Genomic DNA, 19,558 nt, shown 5'->3' on the forward strand with positions numbered 1-19,558 from the left:
TTAAGCGTTACCTGATTTCTGGGTTCAAGTTAAAACCACTGGTTTCAAGTTAAAACCATTAAAATAGTGGGTTTTTGCATAGCTTGCTTAAAGCTGAGCCAAAGTTTATACAGTTTGCAACAGATCTTTTAACGAACCTTATGTGAAATGTTGGGCTTTGAAATGGCTTTAAATGAACTGGGTTTCACCTGCGTGTGCATTTCATCACCAAGGTTTTGCACAGCTGTGGTGCCGTTGTGCAGATTCTGGTCATTTATGAATTTCAGGGAGAAAATTGCCATTTTTCTCAACTAACTCTGGGTTACTTCCCTTCGTAGAGAAAGCTGTCATACTGATAGCATTTTCCAGGCTTCCCTGACTCAGAGAGCCATGGGGGAAATCTTACTGGTTTTTTTTTTTTTGGGGGTTCTCTGCCTCTCAGGTATAATGCTGTGCAATCTTTCATGGAAATAAACAGTTCTCTTTTCAAGTGAATATAATTTTTATGGAACATTTGTTTTGTTTTTCTTTTTAGTGAAATTTCCAAAATCATCAAAGTAGGCCTTTTCAGAGTTATAAATGTAGGGGTCAGGGTTATTTTGACTGGTTAATATTGTCTTTTATGTGGCTTATAAGCAAAGTCGGATTTTTTAAATTTGTTTATCTGGTCATGTTTTGTTTTTGATTTTTGAGAATAGTAGAAATAAAGAGCACAAATGTATTATACTTATTCTAAATGAAGCTGGCTCCCAAGCCAAAAGACTGTGTTGTAAATTTTAGCCCTGAAGCAAATTTGAACTGATTTATCACTCCTTAAAAGCAGGCTTTCAGATGTATCCATTGAAAGATTCTTAAACACAAGCCCATGGAATGTGCTGCTCCAACATATTTTATTTGTAGTTTTTGTTCCTTGGATTCAGTGCTGTGTTGCCCTGAGTAATTCTTCTCTTCTGCTTGCAGGTCATTTCTCTTAACTCTTCTTTAGCTACTTGGCTGGAGTTCCTTCTTATAAAGGGCCCAAAACTACAACCATGTCCTTACTCATAAGTTTAGTTTCTTTGAAGTCTTTGAGACCATCCTCATAGCTATTACTCAGTGAAACTTGTTGTTTTTCATACAGTTGCAATAGTCTTCCCCAATAAAAGACCAAGACCAGGGTCTGTTCCAGTGAAGTAATTAGGCCCCCTCTGCACATGCAGGTAAAGGCACAATGGGATTCAATGTGTGATCCACCCAATTGTGCCTTCTGCCATGTAATGTGCATGGCAGAAGGCGTAATTGTGAGATCGTTCATTAGATCAGATCACGCCTTCTCGCCAGTACAAGGGGAGCCTGATCCTGGGTTCCCCTGCCTTGGCAAGAAGCAAGCTCCCGCAGCTAGGGGCTCCCAACTTGGGCTGAGGTATTGTGGCAGCTGTGATCACCCAGATTCAGGGCTGCGTGAAACCCTGGACCCTGAGAATCGTAGCTGCCATGCTGGGCATGGTACACCCCTGTGACTGGGAGCTCTGATAGCTGATGGGGCTCTCAGCTGCTACACATGCAAGTTAAAGCTCAATGGCAACCAGCTATACAATTAGTACACATTTTTAGGTCTATAATTATAGCTGGTTGGAGCTTTTTATCATGTGATAGCTGCTTTGCATGTGTACCTGTTCTTAATGTAATTGTGCAGTTAGCCATTCAGTTGTGCAATACAGGGAGGCCTAGTAGGCACAATGGCTATAACATTTAGTTTTACAAATTCTGCAGGAAGGCTGAATACCCTCAACTCCTATGGAAGGCAATGCCAGTAGAGGATTCTTATTGTTTTGCAGTAACACATCACAGGCTGGAGTCTTGCAAGGCAGGGTGAGAGAAAAGAGTAACCATCAGGAGAATCAAAAACAGTGTGTGTTCGAGGGCCATTTTCATACATTTGTAATATTATTACTTCGTATCTGTGAAGTGCTGGCCTATTGGGTACCCTGCGGTAAAGTGAGATTGTGGGACAGCAGCAGCTCTTTGTCAGACTAGACAGTGGAAAAGTCATGGGGAACTATAATGATCAAAAGAGAAGGCCACATGGAATAGTCATTAAGCCTGGATCTCCAGGCAGAAGACTTGAGTCTGTTGCACACTTCTAATTTGCTAATTGATTTTGGAGGGTTCACTTAATATTGCTCCATGAGACTTTATCCATCTTTAAAAGTTAATTGCTGTTACAGACTTTGAAATCCTTAGAACTCTTCTGCAAATGACAGGTGCCATTATGATATCCTCATAACTTCAGGTAAGGACAGACTAACAAATTTTATGGGGTTAAAAAGGGAAGGAAGAGACTTGCAGCACAAGCTGTTTTGTGATAATACTTCCTATGTCCACTCCTGCCCCATGGTAAGTGGAAGCTAAAACAGAGAATGAAACAGAGGTAAGCTTCCTTCAGTTATCTTAGACTTAGTGTGAGACAGGAGTGGACATACAAAAGTGACCACAAAAGAACTGATGCACCGCCGCTTCCATGCCCCTCCTCTCCCCAGTAACAACACATGCTTTTAGCTAGGTATAATGCCCTTCAAACATTCTGAAGTCCTGGCCAGGTAACTGAACCATGGGGATTGTCATTTCTTCTAAGTCATATGCAGTTTTTCAAATGAGTTATTCCTGATTTACATAAGCATAAATATATATTTTGGCCCAAGATTCTTATAGCACTGCGAGCTCTGTTGCACAACACACGTAACATTTTTTTTCTGGTCTTGTCAAATAAATAGCTTACCACTACGGTGTTTATGAACATATGCTATAGCATAGCAAATGTGTGAGGTAGCCTAGTTAACGTAGCAGTGGAAGCCTTACTCTTATTTATTCATGTTTACTGTCTTACCTAAGTGGCCTTACTTTTGTATTAAAATAGGTCTTGTGTCTAGTACCAGGTACTAGTTTTAATATATTTTTAAATCAAGCATCTTTTAGTGCAGGAGCTTTTAGTGACAGGAATAGAAGTGTTAATGTTGTGGAGGGCTTTTGGGGTCCCCCCCTTGCTGCTGATTGTGTGTAGTTTTGGCCACTGTATGAAGTATGTCAGATAGTGATGTCAGAATTCAGTGGAAGTGCTTTTCATGATAGAGGCATGTGTGTGATACAGACACCCAGCTAAATGTTTTCTATGGGAAGAAGACACTCAACAGCAGATAAGTAGCTTTCATTTCCTCTCGGTCTTGCAAAAGTGCAGAACACCTCTTGCTATGTGCTGAGCAGCTTCAGCATCCATTCTAATCTCGTCTAGAGTGTAACTATGGTAATTGTTGAACTAGGAGACTCTTTTCTTAAGAATTGATTCTATTGAAGGTATTAGGATAAATTTATGCCAACAGTTTTTAAAATAACAGAGTTTATATGCTGAATTTATTTCCAGCTTCTGCAGGGCATGTGGGGAAAAATAAAACATCAATTTCATTTATAGGCATGCTTATATATAAACATATACAAAGATATTTGTGTGCCTATATGTCCATGGATTCAGGGATCTGCCGGCAAAGACTAAACTGCAGAATGAGAATCCTAAAGAGAGTAAAGTGACTTCTCATTTGATGCAGGAAGAACAGAACCAAGAGTCAGTGCTTATGTCATCCTAATGAGGATGATTAAAACAAATCCCAGAAAGCAAGTGCTGTAAATTATTTATATGTGAGTGAGTTGATGTTTTTGATTTTGTAGGAGTATACTGGTGGATCTATTACGACAAGGATTTTCTTCGTTTGCAATATTGATGCCTGCATCTGAGTGCATTGTAAAGCAAATGGTATTTTTTGTAAAATGACAAATGAAATCACTAGGAAATGTTGTTTAAGTGGGGATTACAGATTTTGTACTAACAGTTGCAGATCAGACCATTGTCTGAGAGTGGATGTAGACACACTGACTGATATTTTAAACAGCTAAATCCTATGATTGTTCTGACTTACAGCTGCCCTTTGCCACCTTTATTCATGTCAAGAAGGGCTGTGCGAAACAACAGCGTTCCGCTTCAACATCTGTTTTGACGCTTTGACGGAACAATGTTTCATGTAAAGTTTTGTTTCAGTTGGAAAACACTGTTCCGTTCTGATTCGTCAAAATGGTTTCACTGTTTCCACATTTTGATTGGGCTCTGCAGCGCTAGGATCGAAACATTTCGACTTCCCTTGTTTCATTTCGAGGCTGTTTCGAAGCCTTTCGTTTCATTTTGATTTTGCTGTTTCAAGCTCGAAATGAATCGAAACAGTGTCAAAATGCAACAGCTGGCAAAATTTTGCACAGCCCTAATTTCAAGTGGTATAGTAATGCTTTCTTGTAGGAGTAGGGTTGGCAATATTTAGGCTTCAGATTTGCCAGAGTAAAGATTTAGTAAAAGCCCCATTCTTCTTTCCTGAACATTTTTATCACAAGATCCCAGGCTGTATGTAAGTAGATGCTGAATTTATCCTGAGAGAGTGTTTTGTCCTGTGACCCAACAGACCCTACAATCCACTGTCCCATTTCAAGTCCCACCAAGTGTGCAGGAGGAAATATGCTGTCCTTTTTTTCCTTGGACATCACAGTGTGAATCTGTGTAGTGTTTGTAGATCATTCCCTAACAAGGTCCCTGCCTACTGTTGGGGGAGCAGCAGTGCAACTTGGAAGGGTGACATTGGTAAATAACCATGCTGCTCTGGTTTTGAGCCAGGTCAACAACTCGGGCAATCAGGATGGTGTCAAATACAACATCAACCATCATTAGGTCCATTGAGGTTTGGCACAAAACCATGGCAGTCCCTACTCTGAAGAATTTACAAACCATGGGATTTTTTTTGCCTAAACACACTATCTACTCTATACCAGGAGTTTCCATGGGTTGGCTTTTAAGCTCCTCCTACCACATCTATCTTTACACTGAACACAGATAACATCTTATGAGGTCGTTTACTTCTGGAGATCCTTTTTTGTGTCACCCCTTCCTCATGTATATTTCCTATGCATACATTATAAATATCCTCTCTGTTGAAGATGCAAGGGTAGCCTTATAACCTGCCTCAATGGGCTCTTGTTTCTTTTTGGCATGATTCCCTTGGACTTAAAAGTAAAACAGCCATTAATTCCTCCTTATTGACATTTTGACATTTCAATCACTTCATCGCATGTTGCTTGTACTTGACTTTTCTTCCAAGTATCTGTCCAGTTATTTTTCTTCCCCTTTCTAACTGCATAATGCATGAGCTAGAAAGCTTCTTCTCAGTGCCCGGTGACAAACTGTGCAGTTTCATGCTGGTTACAAGTTCTAGGCAGCCTGTGGCCCTCCCGTGATTGACACTAATGCACTGATAGCAGTTTCATCTGGATGTTTCAGTTGTTGTGTTTATGGGAAGCTGGTCAGTAAGGAGAGCAGAAGCCATGTCACTGATATGGTTTGTCAGTAATTCAGAGAGATCACTTCAAGTACGTTATTTTTGCAAACAGAGCTTTTTCAGATAAATGCTTTTCCAATTCCAAAGATGTTTTGACATGCTGGCAAATAAATCTCTACCTAGCTGTGAGTTTAAGTGGTATTCCTAACACTGTTGCAAGAATCATTTGATTTTTTTTTAATCCTTTCTATAAATTGCAATGAAGGAGAGGTCCAAATAGGCTTTTTTCTGAGCTGCTGTTCTAAACAGACAGACAACTGAGGTGGGAGAAAAGACAGCAACCTGATACTTCTGATACTATTAAAAAGCATGGCTGACAAATCCATAAAGGAGAACTGATGCCTGTGTCCCTCTTGTTAATTTGTGTAGTGATCGCTGTTAGGCCTGTGTGAAGTGGCAAGTATTCACTTTGGATTCAGATTTGGCTGATTCGGAGAGACAGTGATTCGATTTGGAGATTCAAATCACTGTCCCGATTCAATTTGGCTGAATCTGATCCAAAGATTTGGCACCGCTTTGGAGATTCGGCCATAAACTAAACAGGCAGCAGTCCTCACCGTGCTGGACACAGCTGCCTCCAGCTGGTAAGTATGTTGTGGTGGGCAGAGGGGGGAGTGAAAAGGCATGGGGGAGGGAGGATTGGGGCTGGGGCTGGGACAAGCTGCCCAGTCAGGGCAGGGGGGCATGGGACGTAGGGGGATAGAGGGCATGGGATGAGAGTATGGCTGCACTGGGAGCAGGAGCTATGCCCTGCTGCCACTTGCCCAGCTGGGGTGGGAGGGGATGCGATGTAGGCACGGCTTGCTCCGGGTGGAAGGGGGCAAGCAGCAGCAGGGCATTTCCCCCTCTCCCAGCTCTGCTACGCCCCCACCCCATGTCTCCCCACCCTAACTGGGCAAGTGGCAGCAGGACATAGCCTGCTGCTTGCCCAGCCAGGACAGGGTGTGGGGGGGGGTGAAATGGAGGTACTACTGCTGCTTGCCCAGCTGGGGTGGGGGAGTGCAGGATGCGAGCACTGTCACTACTTGCCCAGCCGGGGGGGGGGGCAAGGGATGTGGGTGCAGCAGCGCTGGGAGCGGGGGCTGTGCCCTGCTGCCACTTGCTCCCTTCTGCCCAGAGCGAGCCGCACCTGCATCTCTCCCCATCCCCCTGCCCTGGCTGGGCAAGGAGCGGCAGAGCATAGTGTCTGCTCCCAGTGCTGCTGCGCCTGCATCCTGTGCATCCCTCCCACCCCGTTCCCCAAGTCCTGCAACCCCCTGCCCTGGATGGGCAGCTTGTCCCAGTCCCAATCCCTCCCTCCCCCATGCTCCTTCCCTCCCGTCTCCACCACAACAGACTTACCAGCTGGAGGCAGCTGTGTCCGCATGGCGAGGACTGCTGCCTATTTAGTTTATGGCTGAATCTCTGAAGCAGCACCACATCTTTTCCAAATCTATTCAGAGGCTTCAGATTCAATTTGGACCTTTTAATTGGTCTCCTGGTTCAGTTGGATTTGGAGATTTGGCCACCGAATTGGACTGAATTTTCTCTGCATCAAATCAGCTACCAAAGCTTCACACAGCCCTGATTGCTTTGTTCTTAAAAAACATTTGATAAGTCATGCCCAGAATTACCAGATGCTGTACAGCTTCCCTGTGCATCTCTTCCAATATACCTGTACCCCAAGTATTAAAGACCTTGAGTTAGTCCACCTTTGGGCCACTTGTAAGTTGGGGCTGCCAATTTGCTTGTGATGCTTCTGTGAAATGTCTTAAATCAAGAATGCTAACTTTGGATTACTTTTCCTTTTGAATAGTCCAGGCAATAGAGTCCCCTTTGTGTCTTACAAGACAGCATAGAATTTCTTTCATAGGACTTCCATGAGTTCTCAAAAGGAAATGAGTTTGGATTTTACCAGTATATTTCAAATGACATTAAGCAATGGGATTTGAAGGCAAATATTGCTAGAGAGAATTCAATCTGGATTTAATAAATTCTTACCCTCATTAGCTCACCATTTTAAGCATCAAAAATGGCAATCAGTAGGGCTGTGTGAAGCTTCGGGTGGTAATTTGATTCAAAGGAGTTTTGGCCTGATTTGGTGGCCAAATCTCCAAATCTGAATTGAATTGGGAGACCAATTAAAAGGTCTGAATCGATTCAAAGCTCTCTGAATCTTTGGAGAGCTTTGATTTGGGCAGTCCCTGGTGGCTGCAGCAGGGAGCTGCGGCTGACTCTGAGCTAGTTAATACTAGAGGCGGGTGTGAGGTGGGCTGGGGGAGGAGGGTAGGGATCACGGAGGGACCCCTGCCAGCCTCCTTGATCCCCGCCGGCTCACCCAGCCTCACCCCATGGCTGCCCCACCCACCCTAGCTTCCGGCCCTTTAAAGAAAAGCCCCAGTGCTCACCAAGTACTGCCCCCCACTCTCCCATGCTGCATGGGGGGGCTCTGCATGAGCTCCCTGACTCCTCCCCTGTTCCCCCAACTCCCCCCATGGGTGACCCTCCCAGGCCAGGTCCGGGCCTTTAAGAAAAAAAAAAAATGGAAATAAACCCTGGCACTCACCACTCCTGCAGCAGCCTCCGGGCTTGTGGGGCTCATGCAAAGCCCCCCACGTGGTACAGGGCCGTGGGCGGCAGTGGGGATTGCTCCCCCACCAGCAGGAGTGGTGACTGTGGTTGTTTTTTTTTCTTAAAGGGACAGAGCTGGTCCAGGCGGGGCACCTGTGGGGGGCTGGGGGAGTGAGAGTGGGGTTTGGGGGCTCATGCAGAGTCTCCAGTGCAGTGCGGAGCAGTGGCAGGCAGCAGGGATGCCCCCCCCCCACCAGCAGCATCCAGTGGGCCAGAGCTTTTTTTTCCTCCAAAGAGCTGGATGCTGGTGGGGATGGACCTGGCTGATTCAGAGATTTGGAGATTCAGCAGCAGCCGAATCTCCAAATCAGATTTGGCCACATCAGCTGGGGACAGTGATTCGAATTATTGTATCAAATCACTGTCCCCCGAATCAGCCGAATCTGAAGCAAATACTAGCTGCTTCACACAGGCCTAGTAATCAAGTATAGCTTTCTTCAGTAGTCCAATAAGCACCCTATTTGTCTGAAATAAGAGATCAAAAGGTGGTCAAGGAATATAAAAAAGTAAATATCTCATACTTACTTTATTTTATTGAAAGGTGGAAATTAATGACAACTTAAATTTAACCCATGTAATTCAAAGCCATTGGTTAGTGGCTTAGTTGTTACATTTCTACAACAGGTGAAAATATCTGAATATCCAGGGGCAAGCATAAAATGGAGTTTAGTAAAGGTTTCCTCCACAAGTGCAGTTCCCTGGGATGGACTACATTGTTTTGATAGAGGTGATGTTTCACAAAGATGTAGGTACAGGCTTTTGTATCACTCCAGTCTCTTCCTGCAAAAATTTAGCTGACCTAAACATCATAACTCTCATGCAGAAATCTTAATTATCAAGTGATCTTCCCTGGTAAATGCAACCCTCATATTATTTGCTAAAAAGTAAACAAAGCTAATTGAAATGAGTACCAGTAGATATGGTTTGTCCTTCTAAGAATCAAATGCATGTTCCTAAACAGATCAGTATTGTGAAGGAAAACTCTCTTTCACATAATGATCTAGTTATTAGGATTTCTTTTCTAGAGGGAAAAAGAAGGAACCTAAACTCCTACTTACTACTTTCTTTCTCTCTTCTTTTTTTGTTTCTTTTTGTTTTTCTAACCTATGGAAACCATGTTAGCAAAATTCTTTGCTGGTGCTAGCTACTTGTACTGTATCTGTTCAAGATGCTAGTTGTAGAATGTCATGCATTCATTTTTAAACAGTTTTGCTCTCTGATATGAATGAAGCATAGAACAGACAAATGTCAATGGAGGTTTAGTAGCTTACTTTCCACTTTTCCTTCTTTCTCTTCATTTTTCTTATTGTCAGCTGTGGGAGCAAAGTGGGGTCTCATGTTCACAGCTTTGTCACTAAGCATTCAGAGCTGGCACTACCTGCGCTAGTGGTTTTGTCATCTCTTTGAAGTCAGGAAAGATAGACACCAGTGGAGCATAGATATTGATGGAAACAGGTCAGAGGTTGAAGCTGTTTTAAAATTACCATCACAATCTTGTACGATTTATTTGTCCTGAACCTACTTCTGGTGAGCATCCAGGTTTGGTATAGGTTCCTCTCCTCACTGTTCTACAAAAAATTCCTCCTCTGCCCATTAGACACTAGTGTCAAACCCATGGTAGGTCAGGCTATTCATTGGAGATATTAATAGAGAAATTCCAGACTGGGTTGGTTTAGGTGCCCACCTAACATGAATTCATGGATTCCAACAGCCTCCTTTTCTTAGCAGGATTTTACTGAAGCAGCTGGTGCTTGTGATTCTTGCTGTATGACACTGGTTCTGAATTTCTTATTATAATACCCTTTATTTTCTTGGCACCCCATTGCTGGGATAAGGTGGGTTTGAAGGTGGAAGACCTCTCTGCATCAGTAATGTTTATTATCAGAACATGCTACATGACCTTATATTACCATATTTATCAATCTCCTTATAGGTATTTTAAAATTAAAATTTCCCTGTCTTGCCATTAGCCCCCGAGCTTTTTTTTCCATTTGTTTTACTGTTAATGGAAAAAACTGACTGTTTTCTTTTTCTTCTCTTCAAAACATCCTAAAGGAAACTAGCCAAGAAGCAGAAAGAGACTCAGAGCAGCACCCAGAGAGAGATGGGCCCTGTTGCTACTTCAGATAAGACCTCCACCAAACTCAGCGCAGTCCACAATGAAGAAGCATTTTCAGCCAGCTGCCAAGATGTTAATGGATTCAGTAAGTTTCACTTGCTTGCAATGGATACCTCCCTTTTCAAGATCTTCAGGTACTTAAAAGGATTCATTCCCATGGGCACAACATTTAAGCATTAATTATAAAACTACTGCAGTTAATTGCAGGGAAGCTAAGAGAGTATGAAGTCTGCAATTTCCCTGCGAGTGCCCCAAGTCAGTCATTGGACAGATTCAGAGGATTCTGTCCAAGTCTAAATCTATTTGAAATAATTTATTATAAGGTAGAGTTATATAATTATACCGTATGATCAATAGGTCCAATCTCCAAGCGGACTTCTGTGAGTGAAAGAATTTATGGTGCGCTCAGCTGTTATGGAAAAAAAAGGGTGGTTTTGTGGTTACAAGGCTAAATTGGGACAAAGGAAGCCTAGGTTTTTCACCCTTGTGTCTGTTAACTCATTTTAGCTATTTTTTTATAAAAGATGCTGAGCTCTTCAGTGATGTATTATGAGGAAATACTTATCAACAGCAACAGTTGCTGCTGAATCTCACACTGGAACTGAAATGTCTTTATGTTAAATACGTTTTTGAGTTACGTTTGCCATGAATTTCATTCAAAGCCTTTTGCCTTCAGTTCGAATTGTGCTTAGGTTTGAGGCCCAAGTGCTTTCTAAAACTGTCCAATAACTCCTTAGTAATCTTTGTAAAATCTTTAATGGTCTCTAAGTCTTTGGTGATGGGTGTCCATGTTACAAAACATGTCTCGGTGACTGAAGCCCTTCTTTGCAATCTCAGATTGAACAGGCTGAGCTGTAGCTTCACCCACATCTGCAGACCATTCCTGTCAATTCCCATCTGCCTGCATAGAAACATACCTGTGGGAGGGATAAACAGAAGAATTTGGACATCAAGGTTTAGCACTGCAAAAGTTCTCTCCCATACTAAATCCGCTTGGCTGCATCCGGACGAGCACAACCATGTGGTACGTGGTGCCGCAGACTCATCTGCAGTGCTATGTACCACACATTCAAGCATTTCCCAGCACAGGGGCAGGGTTTTGACTCTGGGAGATCCCGAGGTCAAAAAACCTGTGCGGAGAAAAAGAGGGGCTGCGCACATGGCCATAGTGAGCATCACCCAAAACTGAAGCATGGCTCACCGAAGCCATGCTCAGGCTGCTGGCTGGGCTTCAAGCTGCAGGAGCGCTGTAGCTGCAGTTTTCCTGGCCCCCAGGACCCCAGGTAAGGCTGCCGAGGCTGCTAGTGTACTGCTGCTTCTTGTCTCTGGGGAACCAAACATCCGTGCTCATTTGGATGCAGGCCTTGAGTGTATTTAGGTCCTGATTTTTCAAAGGTATACAGTTTTGCATTTCACATTCAAGTCAATTGCAGCAAATACCTTTGAAAAATCAGGCAAATAGAGAAATAATATGGTTATAGGCATTTTAAGAATACCTAAGATAGATGGCATAAAAAGTACAAAATACTTAAAAGTTCTTTTAATGCTTCCTCCACAGTTTTGAAGCTTAAAGCCTATTTCCAGTGAGGAAATAAAATGTGCTGTGGGATGAGCATGTAATATGGTCTTATCACTTTTCGGTATTTTGAAAGAGCAATTAAAACAACTGAATCATCTGCTTGAAGATATGGCTATGGAAAATATACTGTGACTAATTTTGCAAAAAGCATTCCTAAGGATTTTTATCACTTACACTTATTATAACTTGGTCCTCTAGTTGTCTGACACTACTAAAGATTTAGCTAATACTTTTCTGATGCAGGCCACTGTAAATCATAGCTGGATGTTTTATACCCATCAAAAATAATTACCAGTGAGGGGCACATAATTTCTACCCTTTTTTTTTTTTTTGCCAAATCCAATACATGAAGCTATCAGAGATATGATGTGTTTTATAGACTAGGATGCCCCGCTCACATTTTATAGGTTTGGCTGTGAAGTTATGGATAAGAATAATAATTCTCCTTTCACAAATCTCCTTAATGAAAGCTAATACATAGAGACACCTGTAAATGCTTAACTTAAATCATGGTAACTTTAAAACAGCACAAAAAGGATTTACACTGCCCTCCTCATAATGAATATAGATTTAAAACGTCCACTCTTGCTTCCCTCCCCCCCCATGTTTTTTCTTTTTTTTGCCAAAAAAAAAAAGGCTATATATATTTTATGGTAGGTAGTAGGGCTGTGCAAAGCTTTGGTCACTGATTTGATTCAGCAGAGATTCAGCCTAATTCAGCAGCTGAATCTCCAAATCTGAATTGAATCAGGAGACCCTTTAATCTCTCCAAATCGAATCGGAACACTCCGAATCAATTTGGAAATATTCGATGACTCAGACATAGACACAGCTTTAAATATTTTTTCTACATACGTCAAGGTACCAGGCGGCTCATGAATGCTAAGATGCTGGGGCAGCTGGAGCATCCCATAGCAGCCCCGGGGGGGCGATCCCCATTGCGCTTGACAGCGGACCCAGAATTGGACCAGAAGCACTTCCAGTCCACTTCCATGTCCACTGGGGAGCACACGGGGGATCCCCAGCCCCCAGCTTGGTGACTGGTGTCTTCTGGATCTAGGGGGACACCTGGGGTTCCCCTGTGGCCAATAGCCAAGCTGGGGGGATGCAGGGGGCAGGGGGCATTCCCTTTGCACTCAGTGGCAGACCTGGAAGTGGCCCAGAAGTACTTCCTTTTAAATTTGGCTTGAAGTATCATTCTTCAGTTTGAGTTTCCTTGAATTTGTCATTTTAAGTCTGAATCTTCTTTTCATTAACATTAAAAAAGGATTAAATCTATTCTTATGCAAGATCAAGCTAATAATCCACTGAATATGTCAAATATTAAACTGATTCTGCACTTGACTGTGGGTAACAGGCTCACTGCCTCCCCACATCTCTACTATGACATTTATGCTGCCACACTCTTTTGGCCTTACCTAGAAAGCCAGTGGAATGCCATGACTTAACTGTGATGTATTTGCCTTTGTAAGCCTGGCATTTCATGCAGCAGCAAAGTAGTAGCTGGTTTTGAATTTGAGTGTGTAGTCAAGATCATTTCATGTGATTCAGTCAATGAAGACGAACCAACTTCTGTTGCTTTCAGCTACCTGCCAGTATATACATTTCCCCATTCCCATTCTCAGTACTCCTAGATGGACACATTTGTAAAGTTCTGGTATAATATTTGTACAAATGAGCTCTTCTCTAAAATGCTGGTTTCACACAGGGGCAAGTGTGTTTTCTTAAGCATCTATATTCTTCAGACGGATCTTAGCCCTGTGCACTAGGCAAATGTAAAGCTCATACAGTGCTTCAGGAGTACATTGGCTATTTGTCTATTGGCACAGGACTGCATTTCACCCATGGATGCAGATGTTTGTACTCCCTTATTATCAATAATTGTATTTCAGTAAGAGCAATAAGCCTTGGGTTGGAAGTGTAGTTGAAAGAGGAGCAGAAGATGAGCTATTATTATCAGGTCAGATCTTTGGTTCCTTAATCACATTTTTCCTCACAAAGCTTTTATTCAGGCAAAATTGCCATTGATGTGAATAGGAGCTTTGCTTGGGCAAGTTGATGGAATTAACTTGTTTGTTCAACATGCCACTGCATTATTCTGCCTGTTTTAGTTGTATGCTGTTATGCACAGGTGCAACTGCCCTATTGTCTGTCTTCTATTTATTACCTAAATATAAAAGGAAAGTTATGTGCTAATGGTGACATCTGTTATTATAATTTAAGACTCTGCCTTGCTATGAAAAAGCTCTTGAAAGGCAATGACATTTCCCATGATGTGACACTGCACAACTTTCTACAGGCACCAGCTCAATGAGGGAGCATTACTGAAAAGAAGTGACAAAGAATGGACATGGTTGGAGCTAAAATTATCCAAGTAGCATCTGTGAAGTGTCCGATAGGGTGCACACACGGTTGTTATTGCAAGTAAATCTCCTGTAGTCTGGCAGCCCATCAGTGTGACAGGCCATAGAGGGGAAAAGCAGTAGTACATCATCTGAACAATGATACACTAATGATGTGTCTTGCGCATAGGCACCACTTTCCTGACACCATGATGATGAAATACCACGCAAAGGGCCATAGATAATGCAGGCCTGGCAGAGCTGATCCAAAGGAGAATGCTACATTACCAGCGTAGCTAGCTTGACACCTTCAACTCCTGCTTGGCAGGAGCTCTTTTGTTCAGAGGATGTGGATGGTTTGAGAAGGCCAATTTGTTAAGAATAATTTGGAAGCGAACCACATTCATTTAAATCATGAGGCTTTAAAACTGGATGGGGCAGGGAGAGAGCAGGCAGTTTGCACTGAGGAACATGGCTGGGCACTTGCCAGGTTACCCTACCTGCTGGCAAAGGAATGCTTAGAGAGGAGCAGGTAAGTAAGTGTCCAAGTGGTGAAGGATCATCCCTGACCACAGTTCACCAAAACTGTGCCCATGCTCTATTCACTCTTCACATATTCCTTCCTCTGAGCACTAGCACTTGTCATCATTCAGACTAGATAGGTACCTCAAGATCGTTAATTCAAGAGCTAATTCTTATTCATGGTGTGCATAGTTTCCACTTCCCATGGGATGTATGCCCTGAGGTACTCATTACTGGGACTTTTTGGCTCTTCATCACAAGATCTTTTTAGGTGAAAAATTATAAAATAATAATAAAGCTCAGTGTTCTTGAAGCCAGGGAGGAGGTAGAAGAAAACCCAGAGTGAAAGGGCACTGCCAGGTTTGAAGAAAGCATAATATCAGCTCTCTTTTAATTTTTTTCCTCACTGTTCTGGAAAGTCTTATGTCACCTTTGGCCAAGATTTTAAATACCTGTGCAGTGAGAGTGATAACGGCCTCTGTACAGGGATTCAGCAGCCCAGAGATGACATACAGCAATACTTAAGATGTTCATGAACTTTGTTCTGGCATGCTACACTGGACTGAAATTTGCTCTGCCTTGGCCTCATGCCAGTATGTATATATTCACTGTTCTTGTAAAACACTTTCCTTCTAAATGGGTAATTGCGCACACAGTTTTCTGGTCATGCAAGTACCTATCTGACCAATTTATACAAATGCACAGGTGTTTTCTACTGTTATTCTGTATGGAGAGATCTTTGAAAATCTGGCCTACTGGTTTTTCTGCCAAACAAATATTTTGATATTCACTTCCCTTTCTTACATCTCTAGTCCATTCCACTACAATAGAGATGAATGAGCAATATTTTTATTAAATTGCTTGAAGTATTTGTAGAACACCTACTTGCTGATGCATTATTACTTTATATAAAGACCTTATTCAAAGGCACTGTAAGCCAGTGGTTATATTTAAAATACTGGGTCCCAGGAAAGCAGAGCTCTGCTTCTAACTTGCTGTATGACCTTGATCAAGTAACCTTGTTCACTTCAGGTTACCCACCTCTAGAAGTGGATGCCACTACAAGGCATGGCCATGAACAAGGCAAGGGGACCCCCTCAAAATAGGAGATGCATCCTGTGTTAAAGGCAGCTGAGAGAGAAATCAAGCAGACCTGTTTGTGAGACAGCTGATGTTAACTTTTTGTAATTTCAACTGTATTCTGTAAGCTAAAGACGGGAATGAAAACATGGCAAAAGAAAAGTGTTATAATGGAAGAGATCTACGTGCATTTATTGGGTGCTGTAAATTCCTTAGAGAGCAGTTCTGCTGACTTTATGGCATTCCAGGGAAACTCTCTAAAGTAGTGAATGCTTTTCCTCATTCCGTAGAATAATTTTAACTTGGTAAGTAATGCTTACTCCTAGAAGTAGAGCAGTTGCTTCTGAAATTGCTTTTATCTAAATTGAATTTTGTCTAATTTTTATTGGATTCTGGAATAGTTTCTTCTTTTTATCTATTGCTATCATTCTGATGTACTGAGCTTTTCGTATTAGTTTGTTTCTCATCATGCTGTGAAGGTGGTAAGTAAATTGCCAGTTTAGAAACAAATGCAAAATGATTATGAAAGAACATGTCCTCAGAAATGGTAGATTACCATAATGGTTACGTGCAAGTCATTCAGTACATAAGGTAGCTCCATAAAAACCATGAATCTACCACATGGATGCTGATTCGGGCCCTTTGTCTGATACATTTTGACTATAAAGTAAATAATCTATCGGTCCTTGTCCAGGGAAATTAGTCTATAGAGTGGGAGGAGATAGGATTGGCTTGTCCTTTCTAATCAGCCTGCCCCCTTTAAGTTGTTATCTGCATTGGAATAAAAGACAGCATGCCACCCAGACTGTCCATTTTTAAAAGAGCCATAAACGTGCATTGACACTGTGTGTGTAATATTAGATTTGCAGTAGGCAAATAGGACACAGTTTACACCCTGCCTAGCTATCCTCAGTCCCAAAATGCATGCTTTACAAGACACACATTTAGGGTAAGTTCTTCTCTTGCTACCAAGCTGAGGACCACATAAGAAACTTGACCTGTGGATAGAGCAGCAGCTTCTGACATATTCTGCCTTTGGAGCATACTTAAGGTATACCTCTCTCCAAAAGGTACTCCGTTAAAACTACCACCCCTCAATGCCCCTGCAAAAAAGCTGGCCTTCACATGCTACTGCTGTTTCTAGGTTTGAGTGTGAATGTGTTCTGCATTTGAGTAAGTTTATTTTACTGTTATTACTCCACTCTGTTTCATATGGTTTGTATTTTGGTGCATTGTTTTTAGGCACTTATCTTTCTGAGAGAGAAAAATACAAGTTTGTCTCCTGTGTAAGACTAAACATAATATCTAATTAAAAAGAAGGGGGCACGAGATGGGGGGTGTCTGCCTATCCCAAATATATCTCACAGTAGCAATAATGCAGTGTTTTGGGACCTGGAGATTTTTTTTATTAAAGCAAATACTGAATAATAGTAACATAATTTAATATGCATGTTCAGATGAAAAATGGTTTTCATTTTGGTATGCACTATATATTCCATATAACCGTGTTCTTTTAGAAACTTTCTCCCTGTTCTTTCTCACACTATATATATGTCTAAAGTCTTTTCCTTATGTCTTTCCTACCTAGCATCATCCTCTCCTTGTTCATTTTCTGTCCAAAGCAAAACCCTTCAGAGCAAATCTTTGTTGAATTCCTACTACTCAGGTACTAGTGCCAGATTTTTCTTTCTTTTTATTTTATTTTTCTGCTTCTGTACATTTCCCAGTATGACATGTGGACTGAGTCATTTGAATGTTGGTTACAGCTAACCTTGTTTTCATTTTTTTTGTAATTTTTTTTCCTATTGATCTTCTGTTGATTTCCATTGATCCGTGTCGTGTGGGTGAACGAAATTCCATCTCAAAGTATCATCAGACACTGTTCCATCGACCACGCTGCTAGGTAAGAAGACAGGTATGGTGTATTATACTTCACTGGAGAGAGAAAGCATTTGTTGCATTTGAAAAATGACTGAAAGGAACATTGTCAAATGGGTTGGGTTCCACTGTTATATTTGTTCTCATGTTCAAGAATCCTTTGGATTGCAAAGTCTTTGCTTTTAAATTTCCACATTATTACTGAGGAAATTAAAGAAGTTTGTCTAGTGTATCCATAGAAACAAAACAAAAAAAAATGACTTCCCCCTTGAAGCTGCTGTTTACCAATGAGCCAACATAACTGATAGTGTGAGTGCTTAGATAAAAAGTAGGCCAAAAGATCTTTATGAATTTCAAATCCATTCAAAAAACTTCATTAAAAATCCTGAAAATGGATAGGATCTATCAAACAGGAAATTTCCCTATTTTTCTAATGAAAGGAAATTAGCATTAACAATTTAAGAACTATGCGGAGTACTGGGCATGTCTTTCACAAATGGAATCCCTTCAGATTCTGTGCACCGTTAGATTCATGTAAGTAACCATTTCTATGCAGGTGACGTAAGCATGTTTTGTGCATGAAGAAAAGATGTCTCTACCCCCTGACTTGTGGAAAAAATAAGCATTTGGGCATATCAAAACCGTTGGGAGGGACAAAATAGTATAAGTGCAAAAAGGATCATGATAGAATCAGAGACAGCTTCCAGAACGTGACTGTTTCATGCTTGAGGACCCTGAGAGCTGTAGGACTACCAAGAAATCCCCCCCTTTTAAAAGCACTTGGATTCACTGGTGCTAGGCACTATATACATTCTTTACATAAATGGAAGAAATACAGATGTTAGTAGGAATTCAATACAAAATGAATGCTGAGTATGCAATAGAAATCAACAGAGATCTTTGGATAGAACTGCATTGTTGAACTACGGAGAAAAGAGGAAAATGGTAATTTTCTTTTCTGACAGAAGAGACTCTAAAGGCCAAAATTGTCCAGGTTGGATGCTAAATTATTTGCTTTTCAAGTTAATCTTGAGGGCTCTGGATAAAACTGGCCTAATTGTTAATGGTGGTGTGTGTGTGTCACAACTCCTGTTTTGTTTAATGGAAGTTTTCAGTTTTCTACACTTCTGGAGAAAAAAAAATCAACACTTTTTTTATTCAGGTGTCTGACTATAGTTTTAAGCTTCAGGTCTCCACCTTTGAAACTTGTCTTTCAAGCTTTACAAAGAATATGCTGTCCCACCAAGCTAACAGAGACACAGAATGAGCAGAAACTTTTAAGATGGCAAAAGAAATGATTCAGAAACGTAGTAGAGGTATACTCCTGAATATGAGCAATAACAGCTTACCAATTTAGGATCTCCTTTGAGGATGCTTGCACTAGCTGTATATCTATTATAAAAAAGGCAGTTCCCCAGCCATGAATGAAAAAGACAGCATAAAAATGATCAGAATCTAACCAGTGGTAATCATCAGACCTGTCATTCTGGATTATTTGCAGGAAATTTTCCCTTCCAGACACAGTCATCTACTGCCGCTACTTTAAACATTACCCTGAGTGGCTAGTAGCCTGGTAGTTAGTCCAAGAAGAAATTACAAACAAGCACATGAGCCTATTGCTTTTGCCAATGAATAGCAAGGAAACAGAGATAGGCATAAAGTGACTTTTATAATGCACACATTTATCCTGAAATCCATCAAAAGGCTGACCCTCTCAAGAGAGGTTTCATCCTTAAAGGAAAATGAGATGGATATTAGGTCTGTGAGAAGCGGCTAGTATTCACTTCAGATTTGAATACGGCTGATTCGGGGGACAGTGATTCAAATCACTTTCCTGAATCGATTCAGCTGTATCTGATTCAAAGATTCGGCCACCACCAAATCAGCCAAATTGCTGAATCAAACAGGCCCCATCCCCCGCCCACTCTCCCAACCCCGTCAATGGCTGCCCTACCCACCCAAAATCCATGATAAAAATTAAAGGCCCCCCACAGCCTCTCCCAGTGCTGCTGGTGCCCCGCACTCCCTCCCACAGCCTCAACAG

At 41.7% G+C, this 19,558-nt stretch overlaps 1 protein-coding gene across 1 annotated transcript in view; it reads left to right on the plus strand.

Moving 5' to 3' along the window:
* The window catches only part of PTPRT (protein tyrosine phosphatase, receptor type T), a 1,137,038-nt gene that overhangs the window by 1,022,377 nt on the left and 95,103 nt on the right, over positions 1 to 19,558 (plus strand). The window contains exons 16-18 of the mRNA XM_019513020.1: positions 10,050 to 10,198; positions 17,225 to 17,302; positions 17,504 to 17,539. Of these exons, the coding sequence (XP_019368565.1) occupies positions 10,050 to 10,198; positions 17,225 to 17,302; positions 17,504 to 17,539 (263 nt within the window). The remainder of the gene's footprint in view (positions 1 to 10,049; positions 10,199 to 17,224; positions 17,303 to 17,503; positions 17,540 to 19,558) is intronic.

The sequence above is a fragment of the Gavialis gangeticus genome, unplaced genomic scaffold (genome assembly GCF_001723915.1).
Source record: "Gavialis gangeticus isolate Ggan-Ray unplaced genomic scaffold, GavGan_comp1, whole genome shotgun sequence".
In the NCBI taxonomy this organism is placed as follows: domain Eukaryota; kingdom Metazoa; phylum Chordata; order Crocodylia; family Gavialidae; genus Gavialis; species Gavialis gangeticus.